Source organism: Salvia hispanica, chromosome 5 (genome assembly GCF_023119035.1).
Source record: "Salvia hispanica cultivar TCC Black 2014 chromosome 5, UniMelb_Shisp_WGS_1.0, whole genome shotgun sequence".
Taxonomy (NCBI): Eukaryota; Viridiplantae; Streptophyta; class Magnoliopsida; order Lamiales; family Lamiaceae; genus Salvia; species Salvia hispanica.
The window spans coordinates 25,370,856-25,387,270 of record NC_062969.1 but is presented as its reverse complement, the minus strand read 5'-3'; the positions used below and the strand labels follow the sequence as shown (position 1 = coordinate 25,387,270).

Genomic DNA, 16,415 nt, shown 5'->3' with positions numbered 1-16,415 from the left:
AATAGTACCTCCTCCGTCCCATTATAGATGTCACACTTTCCTTTTTAGTTTGTCCCATAAAATATGTCACATTTTCTTTTGTGGAAAAAACTCCTTCTCACATTAATAAAAATATATTATTTTCTCACTTCACCTAATACACAAAACAACATCACCTAAAATCTCGTGTCAATTCCCAAGTGTGCCATCTACTATAGGACTGAGGGAGTACCAAACATGTGATTTTTTTTCCTTTCTTATTTCTTTTTTTCTTCTTTAGTTTCCTCTTGTTTCTTTCATTAGTTTCTTCTTCTTTCTTTTTTTTTTCATTTTCTTCTTTCTTTTTAGTATTTTATCTTCCTTTCTTTTTTTCTTAGTTTATGTTTCCTCTTTTTTTTTCTCTTCTTTTTCTTCTTTCTTTTTAGTGCTTTGTACACACATCTAATTGCATTCATAATATAAATCAAAAACAAAACATCTAATTAAATTAATTATTTAAAGTAACTAACTCAATTGAATATTTTTTATTAAATTATTTTATGCTCATTTTAGGGTTGAAACACCTAACTAAAAATATTCAACTCTTTATGTAATTATGAATACAATTCAAAATTTTAAATTTTTACTAAGACTATATTGATTAGTTATTAAAATAATATAAAATAACAATAATAATAACTATTATATAATATTATATGATTCATAATTTAAATAATTATTACTAGTCTTTAACAATAATTATTATTATTATAATTAAATATAATTATAACTATAATTATAATTAAGTATATTTGCATAACATTAAAAAATAAATTAATTTATAATTTATAATATTAATATAACAATATTAATATTGATTAATAATAATAGTATAAACAGAGGAGAATAAGAGAAGATATTATAATATTACTTTTGGTACTAGTTTTGTGTATGTTCAAATTATCTTCTATGACACAAATGAAAAAATATACTGATTTATTTACAAGATATTTTAGAATGAAAATTAAATCAGTTATAAAAAATGTAATTTATAAATATAAAAAATAATATAAAATAAAGATCAGTTCACTCATATAAAAAACAAAAGTTATTGACATAGAAGCTTCTATTGAGCTCTCTCTCGCTAGGGCGACAATGTGACATTGACCCACCCACCACCACCGTGCGCGCGAAGTAACTCCTAATAAAATTTTGACCCATTCAAATTAGACTGCTATTACTTTCGTGTCTGATTTTTCTTTTCTTATCCATAGTTATCCTGCAAATTTTGGTAACAAAAATTCTGATTCAGTTTTAAGATGAATGTGGACCACCACAAAATATCCAGTTTTCTAATATCTCTTCATCAAAGTCAAGTCGGCATATAATGTAAATAAAATTGATTAGTTCATAGTCTAGGATTGGGTTTACTTATCACATTACTTTAATCATTGATTTGAGCCACAGATCATTTTATTTATTTATTAATTTTAAAAATTATAATGGACCAGAATTAAAAATGAAATCCTTGTGAAAATTGCGGAGTAATACTATATCTCTCGGGATGTACAAGAAATAAATAATATGTATGTGCATTACAAACAAATATCAAGAACCCAAAAAATGAACAATCAACAATTCGAAACCTACACCTAATAAAGCAGACACCCTCTCAAAACCCAAATTGTGTAAGGCCATCAGTTCAATACTTTTCTTCTGCAGACAACAACAAACACTGATCTGATCTCAATTCAGCACAACAATGAATCGAGAAACAAGTCATCTTTAGGCTCATCTTTGGCTCTTGAAAACGGTGTAGTGTTGTCGTAGGTTCCAAAACTCGAGTAGCCATAGCTTCCCATGTCATAGCCATCGATCATGGGCTTATTTGGCAATGGGGTCGGCCTGCCATTACCATTACCACTACCACTACCACGAGCAGCAGGGATGTCGTGGTTGTGCTTCCCTTCGTACGTTGTTATCACCGACCGGGGATCCTGAGATGCCCGCTCCACATGCTTCCTCACCGCGCACTCTGGAGTCGTGCACTTGTAGTAGCTCCTAGAATCACCAACAACTCAACATCAACAAAAATGCAAATTCCTCACAAATTATACAAATTTTGTTACCTAGGATTTGGATTCCCCTTCACCACTTTCTGGCCATACTTTCTCCATCGGTAGCCATCGTCGAGAATATCAATGTCGCTAGTCGTTTGAACTACCACTCTGGGTTCTCTCACAGCCTTGCTTCCAACTGCAGAAACGCATTCGCTCTCACTCTCGCATTTCCTGCCAAACACACCATCAAAATTAGCCTAATTAAATATAAACCCTAATTGCAATTGGGGATTTACATACCATCTCTTGGTACGAGGCTCTTCATCGTCGATCTCATCTCCACCGGACCTACTCTTGTGCGAGCTCTGCTCCAGCTCATCATCCCCAATCGAAATCGTCGAGTTGTCGGGAGTTGCGACGGAAGAATCGATCCTCTCCTGGCCGTACGATTGCTCGGAGATTTGTGCAGAGTAGGACTTGGGGTGTACGGATGAAGAAGACAGCGACGATCTTCGAGTGGGCTGAGGCTTGGGATGGTTGTGATTGCCTTTGTAGACGATCTCAGTGATCCGTCCGTCTAAATCCGTTTCCACTTTCTTCTTCATCGAGCAATTCGCGAAGGTGCACTTGTAATAGCTTCTCGGATTTTCGCTCCCCTTCACCTGCTTCTGCCCGTATTTCCTCCAGTTGTAGCCATCATCCGACTTCCGATTCTGAGACCATGATTTATTCTGATTGTATTCTATTTGCGCGCTTTGATCGTTTCCTTGGATCGCAGCCATTTCTGGCGAGTAGCTCGGCGTTTGATCGATTTCCGATTTCGCGCCTGGTTTGTCTTGATCGTTTGGATTGGCGGATTGCTGGTAATTCCATCTCTCTTCTCCCTGATTCAACAGTTTTTTGGTAAGATTATGAGAAGAGAGATCAATCGAGCACCAAACAAACAAAAATTGAAGAAATTAGACGTACCAAATTATAAGACGGCAAAGGCGTTTGGGTTTGGAAAGAGAATTCTGAGAAGTTGTTGTGTTCGAGCTTGATGTCGTTTCTATTGGAACTACTCTTCCAACCGAAATCCTGAATCGGAAAAGTCCCGGTGGTCGGAGACGGCAAAATCTGCATTTACAAACAGTAAAAACTCAGGTAAACATAAAAAGCTAGGAAACGCATGAGAAATAAGGAATAATCAGGAACTGACATTGGAAGCGGGAAGAAGAATCGGAGAATCGAGAAGCTCGGCGGGGCTGAGGCCCGGTGGAATAGCGAACCAGGAAGAAGGCGAGGCGGCGGAGAGGGGAGTTATCGGCAGCGAAGGCGGCGGCAGGGACTTGAATTTGGGAACACCAGAGCCAGTCCTCTCAGCTATCCGATCACCGAGGCCTCTGCTCACGGTGGAGGAGGTGGTGGTGGAGTGGTGGTCGGAGGTGAGGAGGCTGGTGAAAGAGGCAGAAGACATGAATAGTTGCAGAGGAGAAAATGGATTATTGGGCGATGAATTGATTGTGTGGGAACACCAGACTTAAAATGTCATCATTTTCTCTTCTCTCTCTGGCTATATATTGTCTTTTAATTTCAGCCTTTTTTATCTTTGCACTGTATTTTCAAATTAATTTATCCTCTTATTTTGCATTCACACTCGTGAAAAATATGCATTTCTCCTCACTATTGTGCTCCCTGATAATTATTGGGCTAACCTATAAACCAAATGGGCCACGAGTAATTAAATTGGAATGAGCTCTTTCTCAAAGTTATATGTATTTAAATTGAGCCACCAATGAAATATTAATTTATAATCCTTCATCAGACTAAATTTTTTATAGATAGATTTTCAATTTTCACTTTTATTGTGACTTTGACGTGGGATGAATGGTAGTTTAATAGATAGGTTTTCAACTTCAAATTTCTTTATAATTTCGATAAAAGACAATTAGTTTCACACTTTAAAGAGAGTTTTTGTTACTTTATGTAAAGCTTTGTTTGATTTCAATATAAAATCTATATTAAGCCTAATGGTAAATGTGTTTTAAAAACTTTAGAGGTATGGGTTCAAGCCCCAAACTCAACTTTTTGTTTTTAATTTTGACTTTTATTATACTTTTCTCATTTATTCGATTGTTTTTTGTTTATACTTTTTTCCTATAAGCATGTTTATATTTTTGTGATAATGTAAATTTAATTTAATTAATGTAAGTGTTTTTTTCAACTAATGTAAGTTTCCTATAAGCATGTTTATATTTTTATGGTAATGTAAATTTAATTTAAGTAATGTAAGTGTTTTTTTCAACTAATGTAAGTTAAATTTGTTGTGTGTTTATAGTACTCTCTCCGTCTCATAAAAAATGTCATACTTTTATTTTTAATTTGTCCCACAAAATATGTCACATTTCCCTTTTTGGAAACAACTCTCTTTCACACACTTAATTATAGAGTATGTCACAAAAACTTTATTTTAGATTTCTAAACATTTTTTTGGAATAGTTTTAGCCCTCAATTGAAACCCTACTACAAAATCCAATCATAAAAATGAGCTCTCTTTTTAAATTAAAAAAAAAACTTATAAATTCTAATTTACAGTAATCCCTAAAACAAAACAATTATCTAAATGAAATAAAAAATTTGTGAAATAAACTTATAAATGGTATAGTGGAGTATATAAAAATGAACCTGACTCAAAAAATAAATCAAGTAATCAAGTAATGGTACGTGCTTAATGCTTTAGAACCTGTGTTTGAATTAAATAAAGAGTGAACTATATAAATGGTACAAGATCTTTTACTTTCGCACGTAAATGATACCTGATCTTTATTTTATATCTCTTTTGGTACTTATAAATCACATTTTTGGTACCTGATGCAATTTTCTTCTCAAAATATCCTCTAAACAAATACATTTTCTCATTTATGCCATAAAGGATATTTTAGGTAAACATAAAATTAGTACCAAAAGTGATATTTTAATATTTTCTCTCATTCTCCGCCCTCTTTATACTATTATTATTAATCAATATTAATATTATTATTTTGATGTTATAAATTAATAATTAATTTATTTTTAATATCATTCAAATATAGTTAATTACAATTATAGTTATAATTATATGTAATTATTATAAAAATATTATTGTTATAATACTAAAAACTTGTAGTAATTAATAAATAATTATAGTATAATTATATAAATTATGAACCATATAATATTATGTAATAAAAGTTGTGAATTGTATTCATAATGATATAAATAATTAATTTAATTAGACATTTTATTCTGATATAAATAATTAATTTAATTAGACATTTTGTTCTTGATTTTTATTATGAATGCAATTGATGTATGTATAAAAAACTAAAAGGAAAGAAGAAAAAGAAGATAAAAGAAAAAAGAAAGAAGAAGAAATATAAATTAAGGAGAAAAAAAGAGAGAAAAAGAAAGATAAAATACTATAAAAAGTAGAAAATGAAGAAAAAAGAATGAAGAAGAAACTAAAAAGAAAATAAGAAAGGAAGAAAAAATAATCACATATTTAGTACTATTCAATTGAAATTTCTAAAAATATCCTCCGTAACAAAAAAAATTTACATATTTGGTACCTTAGATTATTTTTATCACATGGTACTAAAACCAATATCAAATAAAGATCAGGTACCATTTATGTGCAAAATGATCGTGTACTTATTTACGTAGTTTCCTCTTAAATAAAATGGCGTGGGTTTGATGCAGTGTTTTTAAGCTCAGTAGGGTATACACTCCCGAGAATACCCTTCGTCTCTACAATCTACACCACTCTCTGTTTCTAATAAACCCCAAACGGCCAAACCTTGAAACCGAAAACCCCAACTACAGCTTATTCGTAACAAAAAAAAAAAAAAATCAACAAGTAAATATGTTGCTCCGATCACTCCTCCGAGCAACCACCGGCGCCGCCTCACCACTCCGGCAATATCAGTGGCAGCTCACCAATTGCCGGAACATGGCCTCTAAAACCCCTAAAGCTAAAGGTGGTTCCACCAAAGGAAAGAAAACCCAGCCAAAATTCGATAAGAAAACACAGACCAAATCCGATCTAAAGGATAAGAAGCCTGAAGAAGTGCTGGTGGCGAGCCCCGACTCTATTGCTAAACAAGATGCGGAGCTCCGCCGCCGTCTGCTAGCGGAGGATGAGAAGAACCCCGCCCTCGACGTGGGCCCCAATGGCCGCTCTCTCTTCACTTCCGCTCCGTCTCTCTCGTCCCTCACCGATAATGATGTCAACCATTACTTTCGATTCAGGTAGTGCATTGCTGATTAAATAACTCAAAATCGTTTATTGCTTCCAATGTAGGTTTGAGAATTTGCTGCTCTTAACTGATTTCATTTTGTTATTTGCCGTCGGGAAATTTATTTTAATCGCGTCTGAGCTGACCTAAAAGGTGAATTAGCGGTTTGTATATTCGGCATTGATATGTAGCTTTCGCTTGATGAATTTTTTTTTGGATTAAGCCGTTTCTTTGGTTTACTAAAACTCTGATATGTGGTGATATGCGAGTGAATGATTATCTCATTGACTTGCAAAGTGTGGCCATGGCATTTTCTTTATGATCAGTTCCAATATGTCATTTGCTGTTTACACATTGCCCGTGTGGATGTGAAGTAGCAAAATTTGATTGTTAGATGCAAATATATTTGATATGTTTTGTAGCATGAAGGAGTTAAACGAGGTTTTGCCAGAGGGGCTTCCATTGGGAATGGTGAAGGAATTTGAGGAATCATGCAGGAGTGCCTTGTTGGTGCGGCGGTGTTTCATTGAACTTCGGGATAATTTCAGGCAGGCTGCTGATCCTTCATTAGCAGCTAAGTCTAAAGGTCATTTTCCCCCTTCTTTGTTTACTGTCATGAGTATTTTCTAATTACATTGCAGAGATTTTTCTTCATGATTAGTTCAATGTTATGTGTGTACACAGTCACTTGTGGTGTACTTTATGTATGAAGTTGTTCTTATCGACTGTTTTTTATTCTTTCAAATAGAAGAACTACTAAAACTTTTTTGGTGCTCTAGTTTCATTTGAAAATGAGTAAGTAATTTCCATGATCTTAAATAGCAGGTCATAAAGTAAGAAAGCAAATTGTACTAGATGGCCTTTTGAGTTGTGGGAAGAGTACTGTACTTGCAATGCTTGTTAACTGGGCCCGCAAGGAAGGTTGGCTTGTGCTTTATGTCCCTCGAGGCCGAGACTGGACACATGGTGGATTATTCTATAAAAATCCTGAGACTAATCTGTGGGATACCCCTGTGCAGGCTTTAAACATTCTACAAGTAAGAAATCTTAAAACTTAATTTCACTTTTCTTACAGATGACACTGTTTCACTATAATTCATTTTTTAATTGCATTTTTTATGTTGCATACGATTCTTTACTTGCTTACATCAGGTTGCTTTTACAAACATTTCATCGGTTAAAAGCCACAAGACTTCAAAATTAGGCCTTTCAGTAGCATCTCTACCTTACAATGATTTTGTTGTCATGACTCTGTCCAGTTTATAGTTATTCCTGCAGTTTCTTAATCACAGAACTTTCCTCTTCAGTTGAAGTCATTTAATAATATTTGTGTTTGTTTCTTTTATTAAAAATGATCGTGTTTGACTCCATTTCTTGTATTAATATCGACTCTGGTTTCTTGGCTGTTTATTGCAGGATTTCTTGAAGTTCAATAAGTCTTTATTGGAAGGTATAACTTGCAAAATACTTGATCCTATTCCTTTGGGAGAGGGTGCTGGTGTTGGCTGGCCAAAGGGTAGGGATAAGATGCAAATTCTTGAAGGGACAACTCTTTCCCAGCTAGTTGAGGCTGGAGTTAAAGACTCACATGCTGCTGTTGGAGTGGTGGTTAGATTGAGGAAGGAATTATCTAAAGTGACTAGCGTCCCCGTTCTTATTGCAATTGATCAAGTGAGGATTCTTTCAACTTCATATTTCTGTTCACAGAGTGACTGTTTGCATTTTGGAATCTATTTGCATCTTCTACTAACTGGCTGCTGTTGCATTTGAACAGTATAATAATTGGTTCACATTTACTGACTTTGAGGAGCCAGTGACGGATCGTTCTGTTCGACCCATTCATGCTAGAGAAGTTGCTACTGTAAGTTGTGATTTATAAATATATAATTGGAAATTTTCAATTTGTTGTGTGGTTATTTTGTCTGGATATTTGAATGCTAGCTGTGTATATATTTCAATTTAGTGGACCAGGAAGAGACAACTTTGGGGACTTTGTTTCCCTTTCTCAAGTAGAGATGTACTATTATATGGTCCGGGACACTATGTTTGAACTGAATCACCTTTTGGAATACTCTACTGTGTTAAATCTTGGGCTGTTTAAGCTATGATACTTGGTTTTTCGCTATATAATTACGATGATCCCTTTTTTACGTTTGAATCTTCATATTTCTGCAAGAGGAAAAGAAGGTAACTTTTGGTCTTTGGTGACAATTTAATAGATCCTGGCAAGATAATTAATTCATTCATAGGCTGCATGTTGTAATACTGAACATTTTATTTTATGTCAGATGAAATTCATTCCATATATTTGAAATCAGGTTTTAGAATTGCAAGCGACATAGATAAATAGATCCTCTTGTACAGTAGGACCTGCTGAGATGCTGCTTCTTAATTTTGAACTTTTGGATATTATACTGCATCGCCTCACAGTATTACCTGATTTTGTCTTACCGTACACGTTTATAGAAATGTTACTACTACACTACTACTGCTATAGATTATGTTAATAGAATAAGTATCCCACATAGGTTATGTGACCTACTCTAGCTTAGTCTCATGTATTATATGTGCTTAATAACGTTCTATAACATATTCTATAATAACTACTATTGCCATACAATATTATTTAAACTGGCGTCCTTTGATTATTTATTTGTACAAGAAGCAACTTGAAAAGAATGGAGCTTATAGGGATGGGGAACCTCATAGGCAAAAACAGTCCAAGTACAATCACATTGTCAATTTCCTAATTATCTAAATGACCTTAAGAGTCATTAGGTTTGGGACCAATTATATAAAGATGACTGTATCACACAATTGACACCTCTGAACAATCTTCTTCATTCTAAATAAATTCTATTATTCACTTTCCAGCCATTAAGAACAAAGGGCTGGAACAATTAAACCCTGTATGACACTGCCTTTTCTACAAATAAAACTACAAATACTGGAAAAAAATAGATCATGGATCAACTGTGGCACTGTGGTCAAGTCCAGCATACACCACTCATTGAACACTCTATACAAAGTCCGAGAGTGAAGTGGCACCTTTGTTTTTACTTCATACAATATTATGTTTTCTTCATCACTTTCTTAATCTTCTCAGAGTGTCCCCTTGTATATTTGTCTGAAACTCCTATAGGTGATACCGTGATATTGTGGTGTACACAGTACCACAAGGTCTTAGAATCTGGCTTACGTGGGACTTGGGAGGAATGGATTTGAAGTGTTTTAAAAAATAATGAATCTTTTTTCTTTCCTATTTCTCATGCTGGACTGGATGAGAAGTTCCTACTTAATTTGGGTGCAATTAAGAATTCATTAAATTCCCAAAGAGTGTTTCACTCCAACACATGCACACCTATCGTTTACTTTAGATGTGGACAACCTGATTTACTTTTCACTTTACACGATGTTTTTTGTCAACATTTCCCTCTAGGTCAATGCATTCAGGTCAATGATGCATGATGATATGATGGTGGGCGCCTTTTCTCATTCAACTGCCGTTGGAAAATTGCGTCAAGAATTGCCAGATGTTCCTACTGATGCTCGAATCATTCTCCCTCGGTACAATTTGGATGAGGCCGCTACCGTCTGCCATTACTATCTCAGGTTTGCTCCTCTTCACTTGTAATTGAGCATAACTGTATAAATATATAAAAACTTATGTTGTCTCATTTACAAGTTGAAGTAACTGCATATAGATGCATCTATCCTTACTCTTTCTTGTGCAAGATCATGCATGATAGTTTTAGTTAAGCTAGCGCTATGTAGTCCTGGGATTCGGGAACTTTAACTCAAAAACACATACTCATCCCCTACTTTTAAGCTTCCCTATATAACAATCATCATTAATTTAGAAAGTCAAAATGCTTGGATCCTATAAGTTGAAAAGATAATGAGGGACTTTTTTTTCTTCCTTCAATCCTTACTCTCTCTTGTCTTGGGCAAGATCATGCGTGCTAGTTTTAGTTAAGCTAGTGCTAGGTAGTTCTGGGATGCAGGAACTTACTATAACTCAAGCAAACACATTCCCATCCCTTAATTTTTAGCTTCCCTATATGACGGTCATCATTTATTTAGAAAAATCAAAATGCTTGGATCCTATGTGTTGAAAAGAATAACGGGAGAATTTTTTTCTCTTCCATCAATCAAATAATTTTGTGGAAGACAATATATTACTACAGTATACATACTGTAGAAAGTTAAGTGGTCAAAGGAAAATTAGAACAATGTAGCGAAAAATTCATTGGCAAATTTTCCCACTACACCTTGGTATTTGCAATCACCAGTCACTCCAAAAGTTTCAATCAACAATACTCAGATGATATTAGTTGACAGTTAATAAAGACCTTTTTCATATAAATTAGAAAGGATATTCAAGTACAGGTGGTAAACAGTCACTGACTAAACATGAGATTGTACATAGAATTACTAGAATTGATTGACAGCGTCACATGCATGTATTCATCTCATCTAAGCCAAATTTTAGATATTAAGTGTTGCAGTTGCTACTCCAGTTTGGACCGACATATTTGAGGGTACATAATGTTCTATTTAAGTAGTATATTCTTGGTAACTGCAGATCCTTGCTACTTCAAGTAATTGTGATGGGTCGATTTTTAACTAATAGTATCTATGTTCATTTCCTTGATGTCTAAGATAATTGTGGGCATGAATAACCTGTATTATTAATTTTTATGTTGGGGGAAGAGCTTGAGGTTAAATAGCTATAATTTGGGTTCGTCGCAACCCTTGCAATTCAGCAGAATTATGGGGACGTATACTCTTGACTCTACCATAAAGTATGGCATGTTTAGTTTACAATATGGGATTATGTATAACTGAAATTCCAACATTTGTAAAGCCTTCAGGGATGGAAAATTTGTTTCCCTCTTTTCCTTGATTTACCTGAAACAAAGAATATGACGTGTTGCAAATAACACTCTGTTCAACAGGCAAAGACTAGCGAAGCATGATGCATTTACGGAGGAAAACTGGAAAAAGATCTTCTACTTGTCTCATGGAAATGGAACAGAAATGAGATATTTAGTTCCTTTCATGCGGTGACACACATCAACTCTCAAAAGACAAATGCTAAAATTTTCACGGTCCCAGCAGTCAGAAGAAGGTTGGGAGCATGCTGCCTTACACCAGAGAACCAACTTAAAAAATGTTGTGTTTTGTTTGAGATAGGATACCGCCATTTCAGGTTAATGTGTTTGGACATACTAGTATAATGCCCTGAATTTTTTTGGGGGGTTGGGATTATTAACAATCTAGGATTTTGGGTACAATTGAATTATTGATGTCATGCCTAGTCTCCCATGTTTTATTTTGGATATAATATTTTCCGCTTGTAATGAATAAGGCTGTCATTACATACAGGTTGGTGCTACTATGCAACAAGTATTTATATTTATATTTTTCTATGTTATCAATATTTTCGAATAATTGAACATAAGATATATGGAGTACTACATATTATTGTAAATTAGATTTTTTAAAATTTTTTTAATTAAGAGTTAACTTCTACTACTACGTTTTAGGTGTCCGAATAATTGCGTTAAAACCTTTACAGTCCCCAATAAATTTTAATATCATTATAGAGTTTTTTATCCACCAGAATTGTTCATATATTACAGCCGCTAATATATGTGACATTTAGAGGATACAAGTGAAGAGAAAGAGATCCAAATAAAAATATGATTGGAGTGAGAACGTGATAACCGATCGATTGAATTAAATATGGAGTATGTGCATTGTGACAAAATTAAGTTGTTGCATGACTAATAAAGTTGTACTCGTTTCTAAGCTCAATGCAGAATTTGTATATTCGGTCATTCGGTGCAAGTCATTTATTGATCCAACACACTAAATACTATAGTAAATACTGGAGTAGTATGTTTTTATTATTAGTACTCTGATTATCGTCAGTATAATTCACTGCTATGCACATAATTGATTACACTGTAAACATTGACACATTCAAAGTGTGAATCTAGATAAATTTCATGTCTTTGCAGGTGCAATAAATTACACGACCATATCATTAAATTTATTGGGAAGATTCATTAATAATAAGGGGACGAATCAGTAATTTCATTTTCATCTTGCTGCCAACACAGTAATCTAATGTTCGTTTTTGTGTAACAGTACATATATCTTTACCTTTTTACAATGTAATCAAATAAATAGTACTTCTAAATTGTGTTGAACCGTCACATATCGAACATCAATATTCAATATTTGATCATATCTATCATTTACATTGACCAATAAAATAGATTAGAAAACTAAGTGCCTATATGTGTTACAAAATCTGATCACTAAGCTACGCTCTGTGTAGTATGCTTAGGTGAGCATAATAATTTCTTGGTTCGTAAATGGAGGACAAAAGCCAAAAAAGTCCCAAAACAACACAAAGAACCCCATAAAATAAAAGTGGTGTTGTAGCAATTTTGTCCCATGCAAAGTGATGAATTATGATTTCTTGCTTTATTGTAGAGAAGTGCAGCAAAATCTCCAAACAAGAAGGAACCTATTGGAATATTTGACACAAGAATATTGTGATTCACTCCGAAATTCTTAGTTCCAAACAATTCTGCAGTTGTCGAAACAGAAATTGATGTAATCGCGCCTGTGCATATGCCTATAACGCCCGTGCCCACATATAAAGACACGTCTTGTCCATTCAATAGCAGGAAAAAAGCTCCGCACATTGGACCCATCATCACTCCCATGGCTCCGGCTCTACTCACCAACCGCTTACTCCTACATTAATTCATCACCACTCATCATAACTCATGTACAAGAATATGTATCTGCTAACATAAATTATGCCATAAATCTTTATCTTGAAACAGAGAGGCTAGTAGTCGATATATTTGACTTTTCATTTCCCTCAAGGTGGTGGAACCACACACATACAACCAAATAAATTGGCTCAATTAATTTACCAACTAACTCATGCTGACACATTGAGCATTTAAACCTAGAATTTGGCACCAATATACTATGTTTCGAAGAATAATTTTATATGATAATATAGCCTAGAAATAATTGGGCTTTTTATAAATTCAGATTTTGTGTACATAATCAAGTCAATTTAAGTAATATGCGGCTATTATGGCGTATTAAGAAAGGAAGAGAAGGAACATGCGTATACTACTCCTTAATTTGTGTTTATAATCAATCACACGTGGACAGAATATGAGGCAGTAGTTGATTCATTTACTCCATTTTTCATCATTGCATGTGTCTAAAATGAAACGCATTTATATAAAAAAAATGACAGATTGTCAAATAAATTATGATAGATAGGTTAAAGTCTTAACCATTCTTTACACATTTGAATAGGTGGATGTATTATACTCCCATCTTATGTTAATTTACTTTTGTATGGTGATATATGTTTATGTAGTGTGTAACGTGTTTAAAATCAGCTGATATACTTTTGCATATTTCATAAAATATAGATATAAGATAATTGTGATATTTCCATCTTTCTTAATTCAATTATCAGATTTTGAGAAGTATGTGACTGACAAGAATTCGAGATATTTTTCGTGATTTATTTGGCAATTTACCATAAAAAACGAGAATATGTAAAATACCTAGGAAAAAAGTAGTCGAGGAAGGACGGAAGGAGACGGCCGAAGAAGCTGAAGGCGGCCGAGAGCGAGACCAACGACGAAGTCCCCGAACACCCTCTCGACTCCGCAATTTGCGCTAAATTATTAACAAACACCAAACCCAGCGTGGCTCCAAACAAATACACAAAAAAATACAACCAAAATTCAAGCCTTCTCACCATCACCAACGGCCCAATCTCATCCACAACCCCCACACCTTCCACATTAGCATCACTCTCCACATCCTTCTCCACCACCGCCTCTCCTCCTCCGTCGTGGTGGTGCACTGCAATCAAGCACCTCCTCCGCACCGTCTCCGTGACCTTCTCCCCCGCCGGCACCACCAGCGGCAGGAGCAAAATGACCACCATCCCCGCGAGGATCGCGTAGCTCGGGATCAGGCTAGTCACCACCGCCTTCAGGCTCGTCACCACCGCAAACACTCCCGTCACCATCGAGATGACGAACATGGCGAAGAAGCCTCTGGAGAGCCTCTTCGACTTCCCGACCACCGCGCCGCGAGCGAGCGGCGCCACCGCGAGGCAGACGAGGAGAGGGAGGGCGGAGTTGAGGAGGAGGAAGGCCTTGGCGCGAGCGGAGGAGGAATTGGAATCGGCGATGACGTCGACGATGTCGGTGTAGAGCTTGGCGCTGAGGCCGATGTAGCTGGTGGATAGGCCGACGGCGATCTGGCGGTCGAGGGGGAAGTTGCGGATGGTGATGAGGTAGCAGACGGTGTTGATCCAGCAGATGCCGTTGCCGGCGAGGGCGGTGAGGAGGAAGACGAGGGGGTAGGAGAGGGAGGTGAGGAAGAGGAATTGGAGGCCGTAGCCGAGGAGGCCGAGGAGGGAGCCGATGAGGAGGACGAGCCAGAGGGGGAGGTGATCGGCGGCGACGCCGGAGATCCACCCGAAGAGCTTGCCGGCGTCGTTGGCGGAGGCGAGGTTGTTGAGGTTGAGCTGGGAGGCGGAGAGGATGCGTTTGAGCTCGGAGGAGTAGGCGGGGAAATTGGAGTTGGTGCCATTGATGGATTGGAGCCAGATTGCGGCCACTAGGGTTAGCCATTCTATGGCCATTGCTCACTCACACTTGCACTTCAATGCATGGATTTATTTCTATTTCTATGTTTGTGGCCTGCTTTTCTTTTATTTATACACGTTAAATACAAATGAAATTTGCTTCATTTTAAGTGTATATATACGTAATTAATGATGTCAATAATGTTTCTCTTTCAATTTCTATTTCTATGTTTCTGGCTTGTTTTTTTTTCTTTGATAGAGTGGTGTATGCATAGGGGAATTCATTTTGATTCTTTTTTGTTTCATTTTTCGTGTATATACGTAATTAGTGATGTCAATAGTATGTTTTATCCATAGACAATCCAAAATGGTAAAACTAGTCTACTTTTATGAACAGAAGTAGTGCTATATTTCATGTAAGAGTTCGTGCAGTCGATGCTGACGACGCCAAAAATGTTTTACGTGCGAAATGACTTGAATTTGGCTATCTAACATTGCTAAGGGGGCGAAAAACACAATTATCTATATATCTAGGCTTATTTATAATTTTTGTTTTATTTCATTTCTGGTCCTTGGGATTTTCTAACCGATTACGAATAGCCGGCGTCTCTATTTCGAATGCAAGTTTTCAAGAAACTAAAGATTCTGTAGTTACTTACTAGCTCAGTTATTCCGAGAAAGTTAAACCCATAACAAAAATTCTTTTATTCTTATAGTAATACTATTATTGAATAGGAGTAATATTTTAAGTAAATTACTATGCAAAAATCACAATAATCAAAATAAATCATAATAAAATTTTCCTTCCATAATTTTAAATATAGTACTAAATATACATACAGCCCCACCAACAACAAATTATACCTGCATGATTATGCCTATCTTGCTCTAGTAGTCAGCTATATTTTGTTGAATTTGTTCCTTTTGAATTTCTAACTCTAATAATTAATTTGTTTGATTTTATATTTTTTAATTATGATTGTTAATTTAGTTAAGATTTATAATTTTTTATATGTATTTATTACGTACGTATCTAATTATTTGTAGCACGATAATATTACTTTAAGATTAATTGACTAGAGGATTCAATTTTTTTCAGTGTTAACCATGATAAGCAATGGAGAATTGCATACTCATATTTTATCAAGTACTATCAACTCCGAAAATTTAATAAAATAAGTAGAACCGATTTGATTGGGATCCCTAAATTTATTGAAATGTTTACTAATTATGGAAACGAAAAGATTGGTTCTAATAAGTCTCAACTTAATTATCAAGTGGGTTGTTGATATAAATATGTGAGGGGTGATTTTTTGGCGTTTAATGAAACCAAAAGGTCGGACATGAAAATTACATATAGAGAAACGAAGAAATTAACTACTAAGGGAAATAACTTTTTTTTTGAATAACAGAGTTACTAGAACTTAAAAGAAATTAATTTGGAGAAGACTATAGATGAGCAACCCGATTGATTGATTATTTAAAGAAAAA

General features: G+C 35.2%; 3 protein-coding genes across 3 annotated transcripts; 1 reads left to right on the top strand and 2 right to left on the bottom strand.

Annotated features, from left to right (window-relative positions):
- Nucleotides 1–1,471: 1,471 nt before the first annotated feature.
- LOC125186184 (probable WRKY transcription factor 26) lies at nucleotides 1,472–3,561 on the bottom strand. Its single transcript, XM_048082532.1, has 5 exons — nucleotides 3,217–3,561; nucleotides 2,988–3,134; nucleotides 2,319–2,902; nucleotides 2,088–2,249; nucleotides 1,472–2,019 (listed from the first exon to the last, which is right to left on the bottom strand). The coding sequence occupies exons 1-5, from the start codon at nucleotides 3,472–3,474 to the stop codon at nucleotides 1,710–1,712; spliced, it is 1,461 nt and encodes a 486-aa protein (XP_047938489.1). The 5' UTR covers nucleotides 3,475–3,561; the 3' UTR covers nucleotides 1,472–1,709.
- A 2,182-nt stretch (nucleotides 3,562–5,743) lies between these two features.
- Nucleotides 5,744–11,695, top strand: LOC125190274 (28S ribosomal protein S29, mitochondrial). Its single transcript, XM_048087536.1, has 7 exons — nucleotides 5,744–6,284; nucleotides 6,694–6,857; nucleotides 7,097–7,308; nucleotides 7,688–7,942; nucleotides 8,046–8,132; nucleotides 9,711–9,883; nucleotides 11,230–11,695. The coding sequence occupies exons 1-7, from the start codon at nucleotides 5,899–5,901 to the stop codon at nucleotides 11,339–11,341; spliced, it is 1,389 nt and encodes a 462-aa protein (XP_047943493.1). The 5' UTR covers nucleotides 5,744–5,898; the 3' UTR covers nucleotides 11,342–11,695.
- An 802-nt stretch (nucleotides 11,696–12,497) lies between these two features.
- LOC125187138 (protein NUCLEAR FUSION DEFECTIVE 4-like) lies at nucleotides 12,498–15,048 on the bottom strand. Its single transcript, XM_048083669.1, has 2 exons — nucleotides 13,888–15,048; nucleotides 12,498–13,045 (listed from the first exon to the last, which is right to left on the bottom strand). The coding sequence occupies exons 1-2, from the start codon at nucleotides 14,979–14,981 to the stop codon at nucleotides 12,601–12,603; spliced, it is 1,539 nt and encodes a 512-aa protein (XP_047939626.1). The 5' UTR covers nucleotides 14,982–15,048; the 3' UTR covers nucleotides 12,498–12,600.
- Between the last annotated feature and the right edge of the window lie 1,367 nt (nucleotides 15,049–16,415).